Genomic DNA, 25,130 nt, shown 5'->3' with positions numbered 1-25,130 from the left:
TGGGGCAGAAAAAAATCTGGGAATCTGCCCAGCGGCTGTATGCTCTGCACTACAGATCCCAGCTCCATGGGATGCTGTCATGGAGGGAAAGCCAGAGGTCACTGAGATTGAAATAATGGTGGCAGATTCCTCTCTTCCCACTCCTGTGCAGAGAAAGCCAGCCTCCATCCCATTACTTAGGCCGGATGTTTGGAGCAGGATTGAGGGGAGGGCTGTGAATTCTGGCAATGTGTAAATAAAGTGATGAAACAGAGCAAATCTTGTAATTGTTAGAAGCATTAGGAGTGCAAGTGTTTAGCATTTAATGTTAGATTTTCTTAAAACTGAGCCTATAAACGTTTTACATTTTTATTTCCTCTCCTCCACTTTTGATATTACGCCTTATCCTGTAATATATGTTTACTTTTGGGGTATGGAAAATAAAAATGCAAACATAAAAGCTTCCAATCCTGTAGACAGAGCAAGAGAACATGACTATGCACGTATTCAGAGATAACACTTGGTGATGCTTTTGAGTGCTTGGTTAATATTTACCCAGGGCATATGTAGTAATTAAACAATTGTAACTGCTTTCCTCCAAGACTTTTGGTATCAGAGCACAGAACACAGCCTCAGAGCTTTTCGAAGAGTTTAAAAAAAAAAGAGAGAGAGAGAAGAGCTCCTGTAAAAGCTTTCTCTGCAATTTTGGTTTCACTAGCTTTTGAAAATGGCAGGGGTGAGCAGCTGCATGAAATATTCCATGTTCATCTTCAACTTTTTGTTCTGGGTAAGTTGATGTTTAAGTTACTAATAGTGGCATGGGAATCAGAGCCCACCATATTCAGGGAATATAGCAGCAGCAGTTATAAAGGAAATTAGATATAAATAAAAAACGAGAGTATGATTGGAAATAGGTAGAGCAGAGGGGAGAGAGAATCCATTGAACTTCAGCTAATCAGCAACATTAGCTTAGTCTCTGGTTTTCTTTCATTTTCAATGCTAAGTAAATGCCTGTATTTTTTGTACATTTAAAATTAGAGATCTAGTTCTTGTGACGACATATTGCAAGTGCCCTCATTTTGAGGGACATCACTCATTATCGTCCAAAAGTTGTCTATGTTACATATGAACTATCTCGGTTTTACTGTTGTAAATTATTTACATCGGGGGGTTAGAATCATTTTATAGAAGCATTTTTAAATCTTTTGCAGGAATAATGTTTGTATGTGTTGTGACAATGTTCCTCCTCTACCTTGGTGGGTCCTGCGCTTATTGGCAGATTTGCTCACCTCAGTGATCTTCCCCACAGTCTGGGTCAACTCCTCCTGTGTCTGATCAGGAGTTGGGAGGTTTAGGGGGAACCCGGGCCCGCCCTCTACTCTGGGTTCCAGCCCAGGGCCCTGTGGATTGCAGCTGTCTATAGTGCCTCCTGTAACAGTGACAGCTACAACTCCCTGGGCTACTTCCCCATGGCCTCCTCCCGACATTTTCTTTATCCTCATCACAGGACCTTCCTGCTGGTGTCTGATAATGCTTGTACTCCTTAGTCCTCCAGCAGCACACCCTCCCACTCTCAGCTCTTTGGGCCTTTGCTCCCAGCTCCTCACACGCACTTCCTCTCTTCTGGCTCCCCCAGCCTGACTGGAGTGATCTGCTTTTTAAACCCAGGTGCCTTGATTAGCCTGCCTTGATTGGCTGCAGGTGTTCTAATCAGCCTGTCTGCCGTAACTGGTTCTAGCAGGTTCCTGATTAGTCTAGTGCAGCCCCTGCCCTGGTCACTCAGGGAACAGAAAACTACTCATCTAGTGACCAGTATATTTGCCCTCTACCAGACTCCTGTACCCCACTGGCCTGGGTCTGTCACAGTGTCTTATTTTGGCTCTGTCTTGCACCGAGTCTCTTACTTTGGCTCTGGCACACTGACAGGTTGCAATAGTGCGTATTAGGGGTAATTATATTGAAGTGGATGGAGTATGTGAGAGAGTAGAATCCAGGTCTGATGTAAAAGAAGAGCAACGTGAAGCCTTCTGAGTTTGGTTTGAAACAGATCTCCATACTTCTTGTGGCTTTACTTGTTTGCAGACCTGGAAGTTTTTGGAAGGTTCGAGTTCAAATAAAACCAGTCTTCTTATGGCTGAATCTTGTCAACCCTTAGGCAAGAGATGTAACAGGTTGACAAAGGGGACACTGAAACCAGAAGTGGAATTAGTAGCTACACCAAGGGACTTGCCTCAAGGGATCTTTCCCAGTGAAGAGAAGAGAAAACTCAAAAGAAACCACAAACAGTAGCTTCTGAAAGTTTTGTGGCTAGCCAGATAGAGTTTGCAAAAGCCTTTGAGGCCTTGGGGACACAATAAATAAACTACTAATGAGCCAGTTCTGGTTTGTGAACTCAGACCTAGCCCAGGCTGATTTTGAGTATGTTTAAAGTTTAAGCTGAACATAGATGTGACCTCAACAGCCATGTAGTCTGGTCCGCTGCACTCAAGGCAGGACTGTGTAATAACGAGACCATTCCTGACAGGTGTGTCTAATCTGTTTACATTTATTTGTTTACCTATTTACATTAATTTACCTATTTACAATTTGTCTAATCTGTTCATCTATTTACATTCATTCTTATGGGGAAATTGGATTCACTTAACATTGTTTCACTTAAAGTAGCATTTTTCAGGAACATAACTACAACTTTAAGCAAGGAGTTACTGTATGCAGTTGATTGTTCTTTCCTAAGTGGAGTACTTTGCATTTGTCCTCATTGAATTTCATCCTATTTACTTCAGAACATTTCTTCATTTTGTCCAGATCATTTTAAATTTTAATCCTATCCTCCAAAGCACTTGCAACCTCCCTCAGCTTGATATTGTCTGCACACTCTGTAAGTGTACTCTCTATGCCATTATCTAAATCATTTATGAAGATGTTGAACAAAACTGGACCCAAGACCTGTCCCTGCAGGACCCCATATGCCCTTCCAGCTTTACTTTGAACAACTGATTACTCTGGAAATAGTTTTCCAGCCAGTTATGCATCCACCTTATAGTAGCTCCATCTAGGCTATATTTTCCTAGTTTGTTTATGAGGTCATGCTAGACAGCATCAAAAGCCTTACTGAAGTCAAGATATACCACATCTACTGCTTCCCTCCATCTGCAGGGCTTGTTATCCTGTCAAAGAGAGCTATTAAGTTGGTTTGACATGATTTGTTCTTGACAAATTCATGTTAACTGTTACTTATCACCTTATTATCTTCTAGGTGTTTGCAAACTGATTGCTTGATTATTTGTTCCATTATCTTTCTGGGTACTGAAGTTAAGATGACTAGTCTGTAATTCCCCAGGTTGTCCTTATTCCCATTTTTATAGATTTCATCAGGTCCTGCTAACTTGAAGACACCTAACTTGTCCAAGTAATTTTTAACTTGTTCTTTCCCTATTTCAGCCTCAGATCCTACTTCATTTTCACTAGCGTTTACTATGTTAGACATCCAATTACTACTAATCTTTTTGGTGAAAACAGAAACAAAAAAGTCATTCTGCATTTCTCCTATGTCCACATTCTGTGAAAGCAGTCAGAATTCAGCAGAGAGAACAGTGGGTATTACTATAGCTTTTAGCCAGTGTTCCCCAAGCACACTAATCCCGGCACTGTCCAGAAGTGGCTGGAGCCAAAAATGCCAACAGTCCAACCAACTTGCAGTGCCCCCTGCTGTGGGGTTGAAAAATCGAGCTTATAATAGGAAGCTAAGGTAGCATCAGCCTCAGAACAGCTATTGCCACTTGAGTACTTCTAGTATATTGAATTTCAACAAAATCAAGGCAGAGCTTTATTCAGGGCTCCTGTAAGGACATAGGACTGGAAGGGATCTCCTGGGTCATCGAGTCCAATCCCCTGCTATCACAGGCAAGCCTGTCATACAATCCCATTCATAAACTTATCAAGCTTCATCTTAAAACTAGTTAGGTTGTTTGCCTCCACAACTCCTATTGGCTGTTCCAGAACCTCCTCTGAGGGTTAGAAACCTTCTGATTTCCAGCCTATGCATCCATGCAAAGGAATAAGGGTATGTAAGTCTCCTTCTTGCTTCTTTACCCAGGCTGCCTACAATACATGAAGCAGTGCAGTGAGGAGTGCAATCTCCATGTGATTGCAACTCGCTCTACTACCCATGTGGGTAGGGAGTGGGTGGAGCCCTAGTATTCTAGTCAGACATCACAGTCAGCACATCTGCATCAAGTGTAGGACTGGCACAGATTACTGCACTTGCCTTTGAAGGAAGGGGGTGGGGAACCAGGCACCAGACTGTGACTCTGTAAGACACAGTCTGGGCCCTGGTCTGCTCCTAAGGCAGTTCAGCTACATAGGTGGCCCTTGGTCAGGGCTTGTGGCAAAGCCACAATATAGCCTCAGTTATTTGCTTTTACCCATAGAACTGGTTGGAAATTTTCTGATGGCACGTTTTTCCATTCAAAAATGCTGATTTGTCAAAAATGAAACATTTTGTCAACATGTATTGATTTTGACAAAATTTCATTTGGAAAAAAAACAAAAAAAACAGAATGGAGCATTCCAGTAAGATTGAGACATTGTGTTTTGACCCTCTCAGAATGTAATGCTTCATTTTTTTCATTTTGAAACTACTTTTTGTTTCAGATTTTTTAAAAATTGGGTTTTATAGAAGAAACTCTGAATTGGAATGAAATATGCAGACTTTATCAGAGCAAAACATTTTGATTGACCTGAAACTATTTCTGAGTGTGTGGGGGTGAATTTCATAATTTTGCAGGAAACTGCAACAATTTTTGGTTCTCTTTTATTTTGGAAAGGAAACATTTTGAAATTGGAGTTTCCCACTAAGTGGAAAATCTAATTCTGGGCCATTATTCATTTTATTATTACTGATATATTTCTCTGGCAGTAATAAAGTCATTAATAATATTGTGGGTCAAATTTTGTTCATGAGTTTAGGCCGGGGTCGGCAACCTCTGGCACGTGGCTCGCCAGGGTAAGCAGCCTGGCAGGCTATGCCAGTTTCTTTACATGCTGTGTTGGCCGGTTTGGCGGACCGTGGCTCTCACTGGCCGCGGTTCACCGTTCCAGGCCAATGGGGGTGGCAGGAAGTGGCGCAGGCGAGGGATGTGCTGGCTGCAGATTCCTGCTGCCCTCATTGGCCTGGGATGGCGAATCAAAGCGAGTGGGAGCCGCAGTCCACCGAACCTGCCAATGCGGCATGTAAACAAACTGGCCCGGCCCGCCAGAGTGCTTACCCTGGCGAGCTGCGTGCCAGAGGTTGCCGACCCCTGGTTTAGGCCAAATGGATTTTCTCACATGAGAAGTGCCACTGAAGTGAACGTGACTAAAGCCCATAATGTCTGGTACGTAGCCAAATATTTTACTCAGTGACATAGACCAATGCCTGAACATGGAGTCATATAATACCATCAGTTTTTAAGCCAAAGTCCCCATTAATTTCAATGGAAGTTCTAGTTAAAATTTGATAACATGAGATAGCAAATAATATCCTCTCTTTTTATTGTTTCCTCCTGTTCAGATATAAAAGCCTACAAACAGACTAAATACTAATGTACTTACAGGACTTTTACTTAGAAGCAGAAAAAATGTAGTGTTCAGGTTTGAGTATTGGCCATGTTCCACATTAAATAATCTGCTAAAGTCATTATGGGATCTGAGATTGAGTATTATACCAGCCCTTTTAGTGGGTGATGGTTTTTATTAAGGAAAATTGTCTAAAAATCATAAAAATAACAATTTTACTTCAAAATGTCCAGGAATGGTCACAATCTTACTGAGACGCCTATATCATCATCTCTCTCAAAAATTTAAAGGTCATCTTCTACCACAGTTACTTAAAGTGACCACTAACGGGATACAGCAAGGTAGCACTGAACTTGTGTAAGCGTGGCAGTCTGTCCTTAAATGATTCTTCTTTCTCCTTTCCCCACATCCCCTCCATTCTTTCAAGCCAGTACATTCTTTGGATCTGGTTCTCCTCTTTCACTAGTATAACTATCTTTATTTCAGTGGTTCTAATCTGAGTTTCATCAGAGTTAACGAGAGGAGAGTCAGGCCCTTTGCCTGCTTACTAATCCTTCATCTAGTCATTAAGGTCTTCTCTCGGGTGACCAGATGTCCTGATTTTATAGGGACAGTCCTGAATTTTGGGTCTTTTTCTTATATAGGCTCCTATTACCCCCACCCCCTGTCATGCTTTCAACTAGCTGGGCATGTCTCCATTTGGGTCCAGTATACCCCTGCTTGATATGCAATGCTGATATTATTCTTGGAAATGAGGATCTGCACATGGTTGTTTGTAGTCAACCACTGTAGCTAATAAAAAACACGGGGTGGGTGGGTCACTCAGGGCCAAATCCTGAAATCCTTCTCAGATTTTACTCAGTCACCAGTCAGACTCCCAGGGACATAATTTAAAAAAAACAAACCCATGAAATCAGTTCAAGTTTACCTGAATAAAAAGTGAGGGAGGACTTCAATATTTGATACTTGATCATTAATATTAGGCCATATTGGGCCCACGGGAATGTACCTGTCCTGCATCCAGAACTATTTCTCACTTCCTACCAGTCTGTGGAGAGCTGTCTGCAGGGTTGGAACCCATTGGATTGGATCAAGTATTGGCTAAGCTAAGTGGAAAGAGTGGATGGGCTAAGGGGGGGTGGAGGAATGCACACCATCCTTTCTCTGGTCCTGCAGTACTTATCTGGAAAAGGCAATGCGGCTTGGGAAGGCTGTTGGCAAAGGGAGTCCCTGGTACTGCAGTTTCATTAGAGAAACAGTGCCAGGGAACAAAAGGCTGCTGGGGGTAGGGGGTCTCCATGTGGATGGCCCTGATATGAGAAATGATCTTTTTTTACAACTCTGGTATACACTGTGTTCTCTAACTATTATAACATTGTACATTTTTATACACCCTCATCCCATGGGATCACAAAGTGCCTCCCAAACCATATACATAAATCGTCACTGAACTGTAGGGACTTCTGGAATTGGAACATCAGGCAGCTGGTGCACAGCACACTGCACCACTCGGGTGAGTGAGGGAAATTCAACTGCCATTTATGAAGTTTTCCAGCTGTGAAGCTGTATCCTGAGCTGTAGGCTGTTGATCTTTCTTTCGCTTTGCTGTATAGATAATTTCAGTATTTCTGCAGGTGCCTGGTGCAGCTGGGGATGTTGAGTGTGTGTACAGGGAGGCAGTGTGACCTAATGGGCAGAAACTCAGCTCTGCTACTGAACTGCTGGGCAAACATGGCCAAAGAACTTCCCCGCTGTCTGCCTCAGTTTCCCCAACCGTAAAATGGGGATAATGGTACTGATCTCCTTCGTAAAGCGCTTTGAGTGCTAGTGATGGAAAGTGCTATAGATGAGATCTAGATATTATTATTACTGATATTTTCTCCCTGCAGATGTGTGGTTGCATTATTCTGGGGGTCTCAATCTGGATGCGTGTAAGCAAAGCTGCTCAGGAGGTAAATGTATTCTGTCCTACAAAAACACACTTTTTTTCAGCCTAAAATGATAAAGCACTGGGTCAGCTAATAAACACACATTCATTTTCTACAGTAATTTCCATGAGCTTACTAGCCTTTCCGGGAGGTGACTGGTGTGTGTGTAGTAACCAAATTATGATCTCTAACATTAAATAAGAGGGATCAGTCAGGTGGTCAGATGTAATGAATGGCACAATTGCAGAGGTATGTGTGCAGTGAGCTTTTCTTTATGGTACTACTACTATATATGTTTACAAAGCTGCTTAGATTTCTATTGTGTGACATGATCCTGATCTTGCTCCCGTTGAAGTCAAAGGGAATTAGGCCATTGATTTCAATGTGGGAGAAAGATCAGTACTCACGTAACAAACAGTCCCCTCAAAAGTCAGTCCAAATTTTTTTAGAAAAAGAAGTAAGTATACTCAGGAACCTTTTTGAATTTTCCAGTGAATTTTCTGCTTTCGAGCCATTCCTCAAAAGTGGGATGTCTAATCCCTGAGCAATTTTAGCCTTTACATATAAGCAAATATTTTCCTTATGTTTCCAGTGGAACTGATAAAATATGAGGCCTGATCATGTAACCCTTTTTATTGCACGAGTAAGGATTTGCAGTACAGGGCCCTAAGGTAGCAAAATCAAGAAGTCCTTATGAAGTCCTTTCCTGCAGAAATCCTGCTGGAGACGAGAGGAGAGGAAAACTGCCCAAGGTCCCCTTCACGAAGTTTATCTGGATCAGTCCATTGGATTTTCACCTACCCCCATCCCTCCTTATAAAATAATCAAGAAGTTCACCTACCATGGTCTAAGGTTCTTGAGGAATCTACCAGAGGCCAAGGCCATCTGTGTGGAGGCCCTTTGCTTCTTCAGTGGTTCTGGGCCCTCCTGCAACCTACTGTCAATGGTCCCTGACAGCAAAGTTCCATTGGAGTCACACTCTAACAGCAAATCTTCCCTCTGCCACTGCTCAGGAATCTCTCTTAGTGGGAGGCTGGTTCGACAGCACAGAGGAGCTTAGCGGACTAGTATGCACTCAGAGCTTTTAAAATTTACTATATTGATGGGGATGGGGTGGGTGAAACATCCAGCTCCATACTCTTGAGAAACATAACTCTTTTCTTCAGTGCATGAATCTGGGCCAGAGAGAGATAAATGGGTTTGAGACTTTGTGAGTAATTTTTTCCTTAAAATGCTTCTTGACTGATTCCAGAAGTGAAAAAAAATGGCTATCCATGTTGGAAACAATTTCTCTGACTTCCAGGTTGATTTTATAGGGCTGATTAAAATGCCAAGACATCTGATTGCTAGTCTGTTGCCACACCATGAGCCAGGGCACTTTTCCCATCAATCAAGAACAATATGTCTTTGATCAACATTTTCACATTTGCAATTTAAAAGGAAAAAAAAAAAGATGTTGGTGTCCTACCTCTAGTGGCTGGCTGTGTTACAGCCAGTCAATCTCAGAGTGAACTCCCACCTTTGCCAGAGTGTGGACATGAAAGAACACACTGTATATTTGTTATAGAGTCCCCTGGTACAATGAAATATGGCCATATTTTATATAAAGTCATTGGTGGTGGAGAAGTGGAGAGCTTTGAGCTTCTTTATTACGTAAGAGGATAGAAGACAAGTTCCAGTCTCGAATCTTCCAATCTTCTACAGAGGCTGAAGTTGCCACATCTGTTTTATTGACTTTATACAGCACACTTCCCCAAATGGCCTTATATACCTGGGATACCTTAATCACAACTGTGCTCTGCAAGGCCACAAGTCAGGAAAGCATTTCTATTCAGGACAGTATTTAGGTATGTACCTAGGTGCTTTCCTGAATTGGATCCCTAGTTCTAAATAGCTGAACTGCTTCAATTGCTGTCTGCAGAATTAAGAGTTAGAGACCAAATCCTGAAGCCCGTACACATCATTTCCAGTCTTCACTCAGGCAAAGTTCCCATTCAAAGTCAATGTGCATTTTGTCTGACTATTTTACTGAGTAACAATTTCAGGATTTGGCTGTAGATGAATACAGTTCTCTAACAGTAAATAGGAGGTTTACTTCAGCTTGGAAAAGTAAAGCACACTGCATTTCTCATATTATACTAGTCTATATGCAGCTTTGCTGTTTCCATCAGAAGATATATGTGACAATTTCCAGACATTGTTACTAATCTTGGCAACAGTGAGGAAAATATTCTTTGAAGGTTTCCCTCAATTTTGGCCTACAGCCCTTCTCATGCCCAATCAGAACTGAATAAATTGATATTTAATTATATTGAATTATAGGAATTGTTTGCTTAAATATCACACACATCAAAATACAGACACCATCCCTTAGAGTAATACTGAGGAAACAGTTTAAAACATATAGAAGCCTTGAAAAAATGTTTCTGACCTTGCCCTCTTGTGTATCCAGTACTATTCTGAATAATGCTCTCACAGGCAGTGCAATGGAGTAAGTGAATGCATTCTGGGATTGTCATGAAGAACTTATTTTTCCACAACACTAGATTAATAACAGAACTTTTCCAGGTAATCATTTTTTCTACATATAGAAAAAACAAATATTTATTGGCTGAAAATAGAACAAATCATATTTAAGACAAAAGACCTCTGTTTATTCACTAAAGGTGAAATTCACTCCTGTACAGAGGGCCAGCACAAAGACAATGGACTGCTAATTGCTACTTAAACTCTCAAAATAGGGCTGAAATGAGGCCTTAGGGGTGCCCTCTACTCATGAGAGGATGTCACCCTGATTGAGTAATCCATACATAACAGTTCTCTATCCTCAACTACAAAGTCACTCTCTTTCGGGGGCGGTGTGTGTGTGTGTGTGTGTGTTTGTGGAATGGGGAGGGAGAGGTAGATCAGGTTATCTAACAAATTTCTCTTCTTCTAGAAAGGATTTTCTTACAGCTGAGTTTTTGTTTCTCTCTCTACAGGATCTCAATTTAGATAGTAGCCTGTTTTCAGCTGTTGACCTGATGATAGCAGTGGGCTCCATCATTATGGTCCTTGGTTTCCTGGGGTGCTGTGGTGCAATGAAGGAAAGTCAGTGCATGCTGATTTTGGTAGGGTCACAGAAAGAAAAACTTTTGCCTAAAATTTTCAAACTAAAGTTAGGGCTGGTGGAAAAGTTCCTTGCAAATGAGACTGGTTGTAATCTGGGGCAGTTCTGCTTGATCAAATGATTATTTGTATTAACTGTTTGAAACCATTCCACCCAGTGCATGGTGGGATGCTTCTCACTGTCTGACAAAGTCAACTTCCATAGGCAGGGTCTGGAGGGTTTCCAGAAATATTGGGCCATATTGTGGCTGCTTAGTGGCCTCCCATGATAGCAGTCCTTTCACTCTTGGAACTGGTAACTCCATCAAACTCCAGAAGAAGTTATCCCAAAGGATAGTTTACACAGAGCAGGGCTGTTGTGTGGGTATAGCTGCCAAGAGTCATGCATCTGGTGTGACACTCAAATTGTTTCAGCCCTATTGAGATGTCATTGGTTCTGACAGCTGTGGGAATGGGCCTGAAGCTGGTCCTGTCTGCCAGGGCACTGTGGGCACTCTGCCTCCCCTCACCCTTCTCCCTCTTCTGGATCCCAGAGGGGAAGGAGCAGTTAGTGGCAACCACGTGGGAATAGAAGGTGAGGGGGGCCCAGTACTAGGTCCAGAAATCCCTTAGCCACCTCCCAGCTTTCTCCCCGACCAACTCCCACTCAGCTTCCCCCTGCCAATCTTCTCCCAGATTCCCACCACTGTCACTTCCCCCCCAGTCACCTCAGATAACTCCCAGGTCACACCTGACTCGTCCTCACCCGCAGCTTGTCTTACCCAGCACCAAGCCATCTACCTAGCATCCTTAACCACAGCTGTTAAGTACTATGAAGCTATGAAGCCGGGAGGGGAGAGAAGCACCAGTGCAAGTATACTCACCACAACTTGAAGATTGTGGGATTGGTTTGTCCAAATATGCAAATTAATGCATTACATCATTGGCATAAAATGTCACACATGGAGCTGCACAAAACGTTTGTCCTGGGGAAGGCAGCAATCTGTACCATGCCAATGGATAGAGCACAATATGCAGTCCCCATGTGACCTTTGCAGTCTTCGGATAGATTGCGCCTGCAGGAGACATAACAGCTCCCAATGCTCCTCCTGGAACAGTGAAACACCACATCATCCCTTACACTGGTCCAGGGCATTTGTGTACAGAAAAAGGGCAATTTTTGTCTCAAACTAAGTTAGGATGAATACGTTGATCAGCTCTAACCAGGATGTAAATTTACTCTACCAAAGTTTCCATTCATGTAAATAATAATTTGACATCAATCTGGAAGAAATGATCTTTTGCTGGTCAAAAGTATTAACTTTTTCCTTCTTTGTTTTCTTGCTAGTTTTTTATTGGACTGCTTTTGATCCTGATTCTTCAGGTCGTAGCAGGTATTTTGGGAGCAGTGTATAAGTCTCAGGTACTGTATGGTTCAATCACATTTACTGAATTCTTTGGAATATTTTACACACAGTATGAACTATTATAATATAATATCACTTGGATTTCCAGATAGAAACAACGCTTAACAAGACTCTCTTAGAGGAGGCAAAGAAGTTGCAAGCCGTCACTCAGGATTCTAAAGTATTTCAAGAGAAGTTTCAGAAGTTTGAGAAAATGGTAATTGAAGGCAGGTTTTATCTGTCTCGTCTGTTGCATCTGATGCAGAGTTAATCCTTGTTTCATCACTATACTGCTACAGAGTTGAGTATCACCCTTCTGAAAAAGCATAAATTGCCCTAAGTGCAGCTGAAAAACTGTACAGGGGGATTCTAGTCTCTTTCTGTGGCTTGGAGTTCTTTCCTGTGATGATTTTCCTGCAGCAATGTTTGTGTAAGAATTGGGGGTAGGAGTTTAGCATAGAGACAACCTGTATCTGTCGATAGTGGGGGGGGGGAGCAGAGTGAGGGCAGAGGCTTCAGTAGATGCTACTGAGGATGTAAAGTCCATGTGAGCATGCTCAGTACAAGCCAAGCAGCAAATCTGGAGATACACATGACCCCACTTGCCCTGCCCCACATGTTGTCTCTGGTTTAGAATATTCACTGGATCCACCACTATGCAGTTCCCCATTCCCAGTCTCCCGTTCCCTCTCCCCCACGCCATAGGGTCCGAGCCACTGACTAGGGGCTTACATATGAGTCATCATTTAACTTTCTGAAAGTCTCTTTCTAGAGGAAGTTTGGTATCTCTGTCTTTATCCCATTGTCTTTGTTGTATTATCTAAGTACCTGCGTGTTGTCAGATCACTAAGCATTTTTGATACATGAGCGTGAAGAAAAGAGAACGTTTGGTACTTATCTCACTTCTTTTTTTAGGAATATCATATCTGCTTGTGTAGAAATTCCAACTTTGTTATATTCGTTTGTTTTCTCTCAGAACTACTGAGCTATATTTTAGAAGGTTTTATGGTTGACTCATTTACTACAACTATTTGAACTTCAAAGTTCCATGTAAAGTTTGTAAATCACTTAAGGACCATATACATTTATAAAGTCTGGATATTATGTATCTAAGATCCATAAATTAAATTATCTGGTTCAAAGAACCTAAGTTTGAGCTATATAAACCAAATAACTTTGGTTCAAAGATTACAAACTCTGCCATGTGCCTACAGATACTGTAAATTTCTTCATCCAAACACCCTTATTCAAGAAAATTTGAAGCACCCAGCAGTTCTTGTAAGTAATAGAAAGCCATGAATAAAAAGCTTTCAAGGTCTTGACATGCTGCCAAGAGAATTTACAAGGTCTGAAGATTCACTTGTTCCTTGAAAGGTCTCCAGCCCCTTCCTGAGGTCCATGTAAGCTCTGCACTCGTTATATCACTATGGAGCTTACAAGATCACAGATATTATCTATTGAGTTTAGAAGATCCAGAGGTATTGTCTCTCTTTTGCAGGGTTTGCATAGTCATTCTGTTGATTTTGTAAGCTTTGTTCTTACTGCTATGGAGAGTACAGGGTCTGCAGCCTATAACCAAATACAGACCATTATAGAGATACCTGAACCAAGCCTCTGAATTTGAGTATATCCAGTCTTTGATTCATAGATTCCAAAGCCAGAAGGGACCATTGCGATTATCAGGTCTCCTGTGTAATACAGGCCATAGAACTTCCCCAAAATAATCCCTAAAGCAATCTTGACTTAAAATTGTCAGTGATGAAGAATCCACCATGACCCTTGGTAAATTGTTCCAATGATTCACCTTCACTGTCAGAAATATATATATATTTCCAGTCTTAATTTGTCTAGCTTCAGATTCCAGCCACTGGATCATGTTACACCTTTTTCTTCTAGATTGAGGAGCCCATTAGTAAATATTTGTTTCCCATATAGCTTCTTACAAAAGTTATTGTGATCCTGGGATGCATAAACTAGGAATCTCAAGTAGAAAGGCAGAAGTTATTTTACCTCTGTATTTGGAACTGGTGTGACCACTGCTAGAATACTGTGCTCAGTTCTTGTGCCCACAATTCAAGAAGAGTATTGATAAAGTGGAGATAGTTCAGAGAGGAACCACAAGAATGAATAATAGTTTAGAAAACACGCCTTATAGTGACAGACTCAGGGAGCTCAATCTATTTAGTTTAACAAAGAGAAGTTTAAGAGGTGACTTGATTACAGTCTAACAGTATCTTGGATTTGGATCCAGATCTAAAATTTGTCACTCTGAATAAAATGAAAGACTAAATTCCTAGATTCAAACACTGCTCAAAGTCAGGGAAAGTCAGACAAAGAACCAAACTTTGCATCTTGGAGCTGTCTCTACTGAGCATTCTGAAAACCTCATATAATGCTAGGTTTATTGACTGCTGTGCCAGTGGACCTTATCTTCTCTGGAGAAAACACACCTGATTCACAGCTATGATTCTTGATTCACAGCAATGGGGACATGAGCGATACAATTTGAACCCTCTGTGCTCAAATGGAGATTCATCCCTAGGCTAGATTGTGATTCTGTCACCACCTTCTATCTTTAAACTCTATCTTAGAACTTTTATTGGAATTTACCTGCGTAAGGATGCAGTAACTAATAAAAGACCTTAGAATTTGGCCAGTGCTGGGCATAAAATATAAATAACATTTTAATTTTCTTCTTCAAATTACTAAACAAATTCTCAGTATAAAAAGTGCCTCACCTGCTCAAAGGCTTTGGTTACTCTCTATAGGTGAAGCACTTATCTGTAGCATGTGTGTTAGTTTAGACTGGCAGTGATTGTTCAGTTTCTCATCTAAGTGATGCCTGAAATGTCTCAGTATTTTTCTCTACCTTCAGAGAAACTTCCTTTCCAACACAAACATGATACAGGAGGATGGAATTTAAAGTACTTTGTTTTAGCTAAAATGTTTTTATTTCTTCTAAATACTCAGTGAAAGAAGGAGCTTGTAAAGGGGTCCTTTGTGAGCCAAGGAGCCTACTGGTTAGCACTTACTCGGTCATGCTGCACTGGGCTCTGACCCGGGGCCCTAGGAGCAGGGATGCTGGAACTAGGGGACCATGGGGCAAGGGCAAGGGGACCACGGCCTCCCAATTTTTAACATGGATATAGTTTGGAGGTTGCATTGCCCCCCTCAAAACTGCAAGCCTTGAACAGGCACGGAGCGGTGGCAGCAGGGGCTGAGCTTCCTGGTGCGGGGACTGATAAGGTGATCATCTCCCCTGCCACCAAGCACAGCCCCTACCGGAGGCACCAGCCTCTTCCCAGAGCGGATGGGGTCAAGGGGGTGCTCCCTTGCTAAGAGGCCCCACCCACTGCTCCTCCTCTTCCCCCTGAGGCCCTGCCTCCTGGCCAGGCCAGAACAGAGCTGGGTCGTGATCAGAGCTGCCCAGGGAACCCAAGCTTCTGTGGGGAGCCCCAAGCCTTTCAGCTGCCATGGGTGGAGTGCCTGAGGGGGCAGGGACATAGGCTGGGGGCTGCTTTCAGGCACCTTGACCACCACCCACAGCAGGTGGAGCGTCTAGGGCTTCTCACAGTAGCCCGGGCTCCCTGGGCAGCTCTTACCACAGCCTGGCTCCGGCTTCTGGCCTGGCCATGGAGTCGTGCCTCAGAGGGAAAGAGGAGGAGCAGGGTTGGGCCACATGGGAAGAGGAGGAAAGAGGGGAGGGGCTTGTGGCCTTCCCACTTATACTGAGGTTCTGGCTCTGTTGCCTAGGAGGGTCACTAGCATTGGGCCTCTGGGAGGGGCCCTTCCCTGGGTCTCTTCCTAACACAGTTTCTTTCCCTCAGCTTCTGATCCCAGATAAGGGGAAAAGAAAAAGGAAACCAAAAATGACCAGCACCGGCTGGGCTGTGCATACAGCACTGTGCCTTCAGGGAGGCCTCTCCAGCCCCTTTTTTGCAGGAGCCTTCAGGGCAGATGTGCATTCTTCCTTAGCTTCCCCTTTCTGAGCTGGGTTGCTTCCTTTTCAACCTTGTCTCCAGTTGGAACATGCTCTGCAGGATTGGAAGGGTGGGGCTACCTGGACCCAATCTAGTCCTTTAACCGCTTCCGTCTCAGTGTGGGGTTTGTATACCCCATCACAGAGCTACGTATCACACACCATTTTACCAGTGTTAATTGAAATTTGATATCTTATATAAAATAAATGATGATGGATCCAAGTGATGCTGGAATGACGATATAATGGGTTTATGGGAGAAAGCAAATGTTGTATAAAGACTTTATTAAGGAGGATTCAGAACAAAGAATGATAACGTTATGACAAGCTCTGCTAAACCTAACCCTCCCTTCCTTCCTCAGTCTGAGGTCTTCACTTTACAGGTCTCTAATGAAGCAATAACTCAGAGCTGGCAGACTCCTGTGTCAAGGGAGATACCACGCTCATCATTAAAAGCCTTTCTATCTAAGGGAAGTTCTTTCTCCATCTGGCTGCACTCCCCATTCAAACCAGCTATGGCAGCAACCTAGATATGCAATCTGTATAATCTTTTCAGCACTCAAAGAATGACAGATACTATTTTGCCATGACAAATGTCACCCAATGAGCACCACCACTGAGATAAGATGCTTTAAAAGAGGGCTGATGGCCATTGGTTCCAAGCTGAAGATATTTTGAAAGAAAGTTGTTACTCCAACCTTTACTATTTTAAAATCAGCCATCAGTATGTAGTGGCAAATTTAGTCCTGGGATAAGGGAGCCTGTCAGGGACTATGTAAGTCATAAAGAAAAATGAGCATATCTTATGGAACATTCACTATGTGTTGCTTATTTGAAATATTTTCTCCCTTATTAGAAAGTCATGTAATGCTATATTTTATTGTAAAAAAGAGAGAAATAAAACAGGATAAAAAGAGAGGTTCTTTCTGCGGGTTTATATCCAGGCTCATATCCATGCATGTCTAGCACCAAAAGGTGGAACATTCAAGATGTGTCTGATCCTGAAAGATGCCTCCTGAGAAGTGCAGAATGTTCAACTCCCATTTGCATAAGGGGACAGGCCATTCACTACAGAGCAGCTAGTGCTCAGAACCGTTCATTCTTATTATGCCTGGGTATGCATTGCCTGGTCCATATAAGCACATGACTTTAGGGGATGAGCTTAGAGACTCTTCTTCTGAACACTGCCAGGGATGCTAGGGGAATGGTAGCCAGACATTTAGACAGCTTGTGCTGCCAGCTCCTATTGCTCACCCAACCCACTGCTTATGATATCATAGACAGCCCCCACGAGGGGTGAGGAGTCTCTCTGGAAAAAGTAGAGGTGGAGCCATAGTGGCTCTGTTTTTTAGTAAATGATTGTTTTATGATGTCCCATTCATGTCTACAAGATGAGTGGTTCCAGCTGCCCTTTAAAACAGAGAAGAGCTAAAACCGGAACTTTGTGATGCCCTACCTCCACCCTTGCACTTTGATGGTTTGGATGAAATAGAACCTGAACCAAAACCACACCTCGTTTAGGTTTTTAAAACCAAAACAAATCCCTAGTCTCTCTGGCCCATGGCTAGGTTCATGGGATACCCATCCATTAAGGTAGTTATTTTTCTAGCTATCACATTTTTATATGCCTGTATTGTTTTTTTCCAGGTTGGCTTTTTTTCACATGTAACATACTTTGGCTATGTCTAACATATAAATATAAAATGTAGGGAAAAAGCATAATGCTGAAAACATCCAATGTTGTTACATGCTATGTCGTGACACATGCAGTCATTAATCCAAAACCATGTTACTGATTCTTTCTTATTGTATATTGGAAATATGTTCTTCTTTATTTATTGACTACAATTCATCTGTCATTCTGATTATTGATAGAAGACACTGATACATGTACACAAATGGCCTTTTAGATGTGCAACGTCTTGGTAAGGTTTGCAAGCGTGAAACAGATTTATGTGACTTGTTTTCAGTCACCATTCTTCCCTTTCACCACTCCATTTCTCCTCTTTTACAGAACCAGTGCTGTGGTTTGGTGAAGGGATCTGAAGACTGGGGGAGCAATTTTAATTCTCCTTATGGTAATTTTAAAATCTGTGAGTGTGCAGAGAAAGACCAAAATACAGATCTCTGCATCTTTTATTCTAACAGATACATTTATAAAAAGGTAAGTACAATTTTTACATATTGCACTTTCCAAAAAGAGGTTTAGAGCGAGGTCTGTCTGCTTAGCATGGTCCTTAAAGAGCCCCTGATACTTTTGAAAAGGAAAAGGGTTTGTCCTGTTTTCTTTAATTAAATTTTCCTCTCCTCCAGTAGTTGTGAAGTGCAGAATGCTTGTTGGCTGCTGCCTACTCCCTCTGCCATGCCTGCCTTTCTACAGTGCCCTGAGGACCTCTGCAGCCTGTCTGGGTTCCCAGCTTGTGGTCACCAGTGAAGATTCTGAGTGACAGGAGGCCTTAGTGGCAGCTCCATATTGCTATGGGGATTACTCACCTCCTCTCTCACCTCAGGCTCCGGATTCCACACAATAAGATAACTACATTGTCAGACATGTTTGCCCAGGATTTGACCCATAGCTTTTAAAGTACTTAAGAATATTTCAAGATAAAAGGCTTCAATGTAAGAGATTGTTAATCTCTTTTAAAAAGGTTCATGCTCAGTTATAGAATCCGCTGGAAGGAAATGCTGCATGTTTTCTGACAGCACACTTGAGGGGCCATTTTCCCCAGCTGTACCCCTTGGAAAAGCTTTCAGCATTTAATTATAACAGTAAGACAGGGTGCATGATGACAGGCAGCAAAGAGAGATTCAGACAAAAATTGGAGGGTGGGAGAAGGGAACTCAATTCATCTATTTCAAAATTTATCTGTCTCATTACATGGAAATTAGAACTCTGCAAATCCAGAGGGAAATAGTGAAAACATGCATAAAATATCTGCATTTTTAGAAAGTTAGTGGTACAACATGTCTGGTTTTGTCATTATCTACATCCACTATACAGCAGATTTCTATAAATATCAAATTTGGGGGCTAGATTTTTATAAATATTGAAGTTCATTGCCAGATTCTGCCACCCATATTTATGCTGAGTACTAATTCATTCTTCGAGTCACTGAAGGAAAGCTGCTTGTGAATAAGGGTATATTCAGCAGGTGTGTAGGGTGGCAGAGTCAAGTCCTAACATTCAGAAATATGAAATGGTATGTTCTTCTTTGGCCAAAGTTCAGCCAGGGTCTAAATGGACCCAAAGAATACAAGCATGAAAATATAGATGAATTATTGTGGGTGCAAGACAAATTCCCTGTGCAAATCACCAAATTTTATGGGCAAGAGCGGATCTTGGCAGGATCCTTGTGAAACAAACCCACCATTTTGAGACTTGCTGCAATAGTGAGTCAGAGCTAAATTTAAAGCCTTTTTGAGCGAAAGATTAACATGTTTATCACTGGGGAGAAAACAAGGTGAAAGAAAGTCCATCCTCTTCGGGCAGGGAACAGTGGTGGTGGTGGAGGGACCCTGTAGTTTTGATGGCTCTGGGTCTCGCTTGGTCTTCACCACAGTTTGGAAGAGCAGTTAGTCACCGACTTGAGCAAATGTAGTTATGATAAGAACAAGCATATGTACATTTATAAAAAAGTACAGAGAGGCTCCAACTGGAATTCCAGATCTGAATTGCTCACTCCATCCCACTTCCAGCCTGAGCCCCTCGAACATCTGAGAAAGTTTGGATTTAAATGTGACTCCATGTCCAATCATCCTGCTCTGAGCCTGTAATAAACCTGACCTGGAACAACAAATGCAAATATCAGTGTAATGGTAAATTGACTCACTTCCAGACCCAAACTTCACAGCCTTGGCCCCTCTCTAATTAAAATGGATTTGACAGAGAAAATAAGAATAAATGATATTTTTACTTCATTTTACATGTGGCAGTATCACAAACCCTAGACACTGAAGCAGTGTCTTTATTCTGAAACTTTACCCTACGTGTATATTTGGATACTAGATTCATATTTGGGAAGACAAAGAGCAGATATTCCTCCCAGAGCACAGGATGGTTGCAGATGGACTCTTTGTCTTTGTAACAAACCAGAGCAAATTAGAACAGCTTCTCTTGCACATGGTGGATTACCTTTTTGGCCAGTGCTATCCCATGCAGCCAATGATTTTAGAGGCTGTACTCCTAATGATCTTCTATTACTCATAATTAATCTTCTCTTTTCTTTCAGCCATGTAGCATTGTGATAATTGATTTCTTCAAACACCATATGGTCATACTCATGGGGATCGCATTTGGACTGGCATTTATTGAGGTATAAATCATTAAAATATTTACTGGATGACAAGCAAAGTGTTGCATTTGAAAGTATGCTGGGACTGGGATTAAAATACCTGGATTGCCCTACTATGAGGCAAGAGTGAATTGGCTTTAACCTCATCCCGAATTGTACCATCATTTAGTATTTAGGTATATTGCAGTAAGGCTCAAGACCTCAGGATCAGGACCCTACCGTGGTGGGTACTGTACAAACAGGTTGTACGACCCACTTCCTGCAAAGAATTTACAGCCTAAGGGCTAAATAGTAACTTTACAATTGGCCCTGAGCAAAAGCTGATACTTAGCTGCATAACCCCAGCAGCACACCGGGGAGAGTCACAGTCCTCTCCCTATTCCCCCCCTCTTGCTGGGAGGAGAATAGTTTACTTACTGTGCGTCTGGCCAGTTACTGGTTTCTAACCAAGACAGGAGTGAGGCTCTGGAACAGCCTCCTGCTAGGGGTATGGAGGCAAACAAGATAGCTTTAAAATGAAGTCTGAATGGGATTATATGATAGGGTTGCCTGCAATAGCAAATAAGTGGACTTGATGAGCCAGGAGGTTCCTTCCAGTCCTATGTATGCTGTCTGGCAGTGAAGTGGCAGAATGAGACATTCTCCTGCCACCCCTTCCTTTCCTACTCACTTGCTCACAGTGGGTGGATCTACAGAGTAGCCCCATCACAGAGTTTTTTGGTTTTTTTTTTTAATATTTTTCTTTTCTCACTTTCATGTGTGTTTTTATTTTCTGGTTCTTGTCAGCAGCAGAAACAGAGGGGCCAAAAATACCAAAAGAGATGCTATTCTTGTTCTATTTCTGGCTCAACTAGATAGACGAAATGGTAGAAATTTCACAAGAGAACCCATCCTTATGGGATTTCCAGCTAAGCTGGAAGTTGGTCTGAACTTTGGGATGCTCATCTGAACCAGACTGTCACCCTGAACCCTCTCAATTTCAGATATTACTACTTGCTGGAACCTGAAATTCAACCTTTTTTAAAAAATTGCTTTAATGGGCCCTGTTTTGAAGTCCACTGAAGTCAACAGACCTTCCAATGGGATTTGGATCAGGTCCAAAAAAAGTTATTGACCTTGTCTTTCTAAATACATTGATTTAAGAAAGCTTTGTATTGTCAAGAGTTCAGGCCAGTTACATTAATCTCAATTGTAACTAAATTGCAGTCCTCACATAATAGAGAGATTATGATGTGGAATTATTGTTCTGAGGACACAGTTCCCCCATAGAGGAAATTTAAACAGGTAAAGAGCAGAATATACAATTGGAATCTTTGGGCTACTTATTTCAATTGTTTCTTCATTTACTGAACAATGACACAATACATTTTCTCTAAAGGAATGAGGGGGGAAAAGTGATGTTATCTAGTTAACCACCTGACTAATGTTAGGTTCTGTCTATGCCTAAGAAACAAGGGACTTAATTGCTTTGTCTCATTCCATTATTTTACATTTTTTGTATTACTTCTTTGTAGTTCCCCCCCCCCCCCCCGAAATTAGACTCTTGAGGATGACAAAGAGCATTTTGCATGTGCTGAATCCATAATTCAGACTGAAAAGGTTTTTAAATTATAGCATTGCTTTGGCAGAGAATTATTCTCCCTGACCTAATAGTGGGCAGGAGCCCCAACCTAAAAAATCCATGTCCAGGAAAGTAATAGTAAGCAGGAAAGACTCAGTATGGCTGAAGTGCTTGATATGACTTGCAACTAACCTCTTACTTAACATTTCACAAAAGGCTGTTTACTCACCATGCATAGCACACCTTTGTGTCAGCGTGCAATGCTGCCCGGGATCCTCGTTTCCAGCACTGCCTCCTGACCATCTGCCTCGCACTGGCTCTTCCATGCCTCAGCCCTCCAGCCAAGTCACAAAAAGTTCAAATATCCTCCAGGGTAACCAAAAGGTTCAAATGAAAACCCAAATATCTGAATAATTCTTCTGTCCTCTTGGGCAACTGAAGTCTTCTGCAGCGTGTAGAAACCCTACCTCAGAGCTACTCAACCACAGGAGCCTACTCTGTGGGTTTGTCTCCATAGGAGAGTCTTCTCTTCTGTATGGTTTCTCCCTGGATCTTGTCCCCTTTCCAGGGCCTGCCCCCAACAGGGATCAGTTCTATCACTGTGGCTTTCCTCAGTCTACATGCCCGAACCCCTTCCCATAGAGAGTGGGAACTCCATACCTCCTCTCTTCTGGGCCTTCTCCACTCAGTTGTGTTTAATTAATCCTCTGCAGGATTAATGGGGATCAATTACTTTCACTCCATTACATCCAGTTGGTATCACTAATTGCCCCTCCATGGCTAGAACAGGGGCAAGGGCGAGGGTAACTGCTAGGTCAGAAGCCAGCCAACAGTCTGCCACTGTTCTCCATTTGGGCTGTTTGTTGCTGCTGTCTCTCTTGATCATGAAAGGACTAAAAAACAAACAAACAAAAATCCAAGGGAAAGATCCATCGCTCCATTGATGTTACCGAATCTATGACATTTTATACCCGCTGAAGTTCTGCCATGACATGTCAAATGATAGCCATTAAAAGGGCATTTGCTTAACCACCCTCCGCCCCAAAAAACAACCCACAACCAAACTCAACAAGTGCTTTTCCAAAGCTTCTCCTTGTCTCTTCTTTTTGCTATCGGCATACTGAAACATTTACTCACTGTGATATTTGTATAAATTAGACCATAATCTTGTATTGGGGATGTTGGACCAAAGTCAACACAGGCACAAGTGAATATGCCTATGTGGCTTATACTAGCCACTAATGAATTTGTCTTCTTGTCTAGCTTTAGATCTGTATATTCTCTATGTTCTCCATTGTAAATTTCTTGAAAAAGTTAAACACTGTTGTTTAGTTGCTTCATAAATGACTATTTGGATCTTTCCTCTTTTTACTTAACACTCATATAGTGATAAATTAAGGGCATAAGGGATCATTATGGTCATCTAATTGGTTCTCAACCTATTTACACAACCTTCGTGTTATGTGAGCTGCATCAAATAGTATCTCTATGGCCCTGAGAATATCACATCGGCTGCAGCCCTGTGCTGACTGGGCTGCAAGCGGCCTACTGGCCGCAGGTTGAGAACCATTGAATAATCTGACCTCCTGCATAATCTCAGCCACAGAATTTCACCCAGTAATTCCCGCAACAAAACTGCGCCTTAGTCAGATTTCATTTCAGTCAGCTAGTTCTTTAATAGATGCAACATTTCTGGCCTGATCAGACTATTGGTAAATTTAAAATATTTGTAATGTGACTATTTAGCACCCAAAATGATAGAGGTGTCTGAGTATATATTTATATAATGTGTGTGTATAGATATAATATAAAAGCTAGTGAAACACACAAAAGGTAAAATAGAAAAGATAAAAGATGTCAAAGAAACTAAAATCTTGGTATACTACAGAGTCTGAGAAGTTATTCCAGAGATTTAGAAAATAAAAATGAATAGCTGTATTTAAAAATCCCATGTCTGAAGAAGGGTCCCCCATCAACACGGGCCATCATCTTTTTTAAACAAAGTTTAAGTCTTCCATCTTCTCTGCAATCTTACCTATGGTACATGTTGATTTCATTAAAATCCCAATACTCTAGAGTTATGCTTCTAGTGAGAGTCATTGGAAAAAATCTACTCCACCACAGATTTAGTCTGCATGTAAATCCAAGACATTTGCAAACAAAATATTCTCACTGTGTATCAATTCTATGCAGGGATTTCCAGGACTGCCAAGTAATACCATAAATGTCTTTGTTTTCCAGATTGTTGGTTTGGGGTTTTCGATGAGCCTGTACTGTCAGATCCAGAGAAAATGAAACAATGGAAGTGTCAGAACTATGTCCTCAGCCAAATCAAAACTTGTATAGATAGATAGGTATTTGGCTTCCACATTTAAATAAATATATGCATGTCACAAGCAGCTGTTTTGATAAAAGCAGCAGCCCTGATGAATACAGATTCTTCGTGTAAAATGATCTCCTTAAAATTAATGAGATTAATGATGTGAATGTGGATTTTTATTTGCAATAAATATCTTTACAACTTTGATGAGCTCATTTTGTGTGTAGATTTCTTTGAGTGATGCTGAAATTTTTCATTTATCAGACAATGTGTCTTCACAGTGTTGCGCTAATCACAGCAGAGTCCTCAGAAAAATCTGCAAATGACATTGTAATGGTTTGCTGATGCTGAGAATCGCACGATTCCAGGAAGTATTGCTTGTGGGGCAGTGTTTCTTTTATAACTACTATCACAGGTCAATTTGACACCAAGTAAGGTATTATGGAGAAAGTTTTGTCATTTTGGGGATTCTCAATTTTTTCTCAAATAGGAAGTATATATCTCCTTAAGGATGTTTAAATTAGCACCTTGGCATGTAACATGGACACTGAGGAGTCTCAGGGCTGCTTTCCCAAATAGAAGTTGGATTTAGGGACAAGTATTTTCCAAGTCTGCATAAAGGGTGATATCCTGGTGCCTATTGAAATCAATGGCAAGACTTGCATTGACTTCAGGTGGCCAGGATTTCATTTACAATGTCTAAGCAAGGCAGCTAGTTCTGCAGAAGCAGGTTGGCAAGAGAAAAATGGGAAAAGATACATTCATTCAGACTGAACACATTACATGAATGTACTTGGCATTAAGTGCCAGTTTTATAAGGTTATTTATGTACTTAGAGATGCTGATAGGCACCTGGTGGGATTCTAAAAAGCACCTTGAAATTAATGGGAGTGCTAGAGATTGGGCCATAGGCAGTCTGGCTTGCTGGTTAAAGAGAGAGTTTGGCCTACCGGTTAGAGCTGGGTCCAGGGTGAGCAGAGTCCAGGAACAAGCCCAGGGTCAGGGCTGGAGGGACAGAAGCT

General features: G+C 41.8%; 1 protein-coding gene across 1 annotated transcript; it reads left to right on the top strand.

The window, feature by feature from the left end:
* The first annotated feature begins 669 nt into the window (after window positions 1-669).
* On the top strand, window positions 670-24,101 carry TSPAN8 (tetraspanin 8). The gene is made up of 8 exons (XM_050935911.1): window positions 670-766; window positions 7,425-7,487; window positions 10,445-10,573; window positions 11,899-11,973; window positions 12,066-12,173; window positions 17,950-18,099; window positions 20,165-20,248; window positions 24,030-24,101. The coding sequence occupies exons 1-8, from the start codon at window positions 707-709 to the stop codon at window positions 24,081-24,083; spliced, it is 723 nt and encodes a 240-aa protein (XP_050791868.1). The 5' UTR covers window positions 670-706; the 3' UTR covers window positions 24,084-24,101.
* Window positions 24,102-25,130: the final 1,029 nt, after the last annotated feature.

Source organism: Gopherus flavomarginatus, chromosome 1 (assembly GCF_025201925.1).
Source record: "Gopherus flavomarginatus isolate rGopFla2 chromosome 1, rGopFla2.mat.asm, whole genome shotgun sequence".
Classification (NCBI taxonomy): Eukaryota; Metazoa; Chordata; order Testudines; family Testudinidae; genus Gopherus; species Gopherus flavomarginatus.
This window is presented reverse-complemented; position numbering and strand designations above follow the sequence as displayed.

What these genes read in the sequence shown, in the direction of transcription:
- TSPAN8 (XM_050935911.1), top strand. Translation starts at nt 707, where the DNA reads ATGGCAGGGGTGAGCAGCTGCATGAAATATTCCATGTTCATCTTCAAC. An exon ending in GTCAGTGCATGCTGATTTTG is followed by an intron (nt 10,574 to 11,898) that starts GTAGGGTCACAG and finishes TTTTCTTGCTAG; the next exon opens with TTTTTTATTGGACTGCTTTT. An exon ending in TTGGACTGGCATTTATTGAG is followed by an intron (nt 20,249 to 24,029) that starts GTATAAATCATT and finishes TTTGTTTTCCAG; the next exon opens with ATTGTTGGTTTGGGGTTTTC.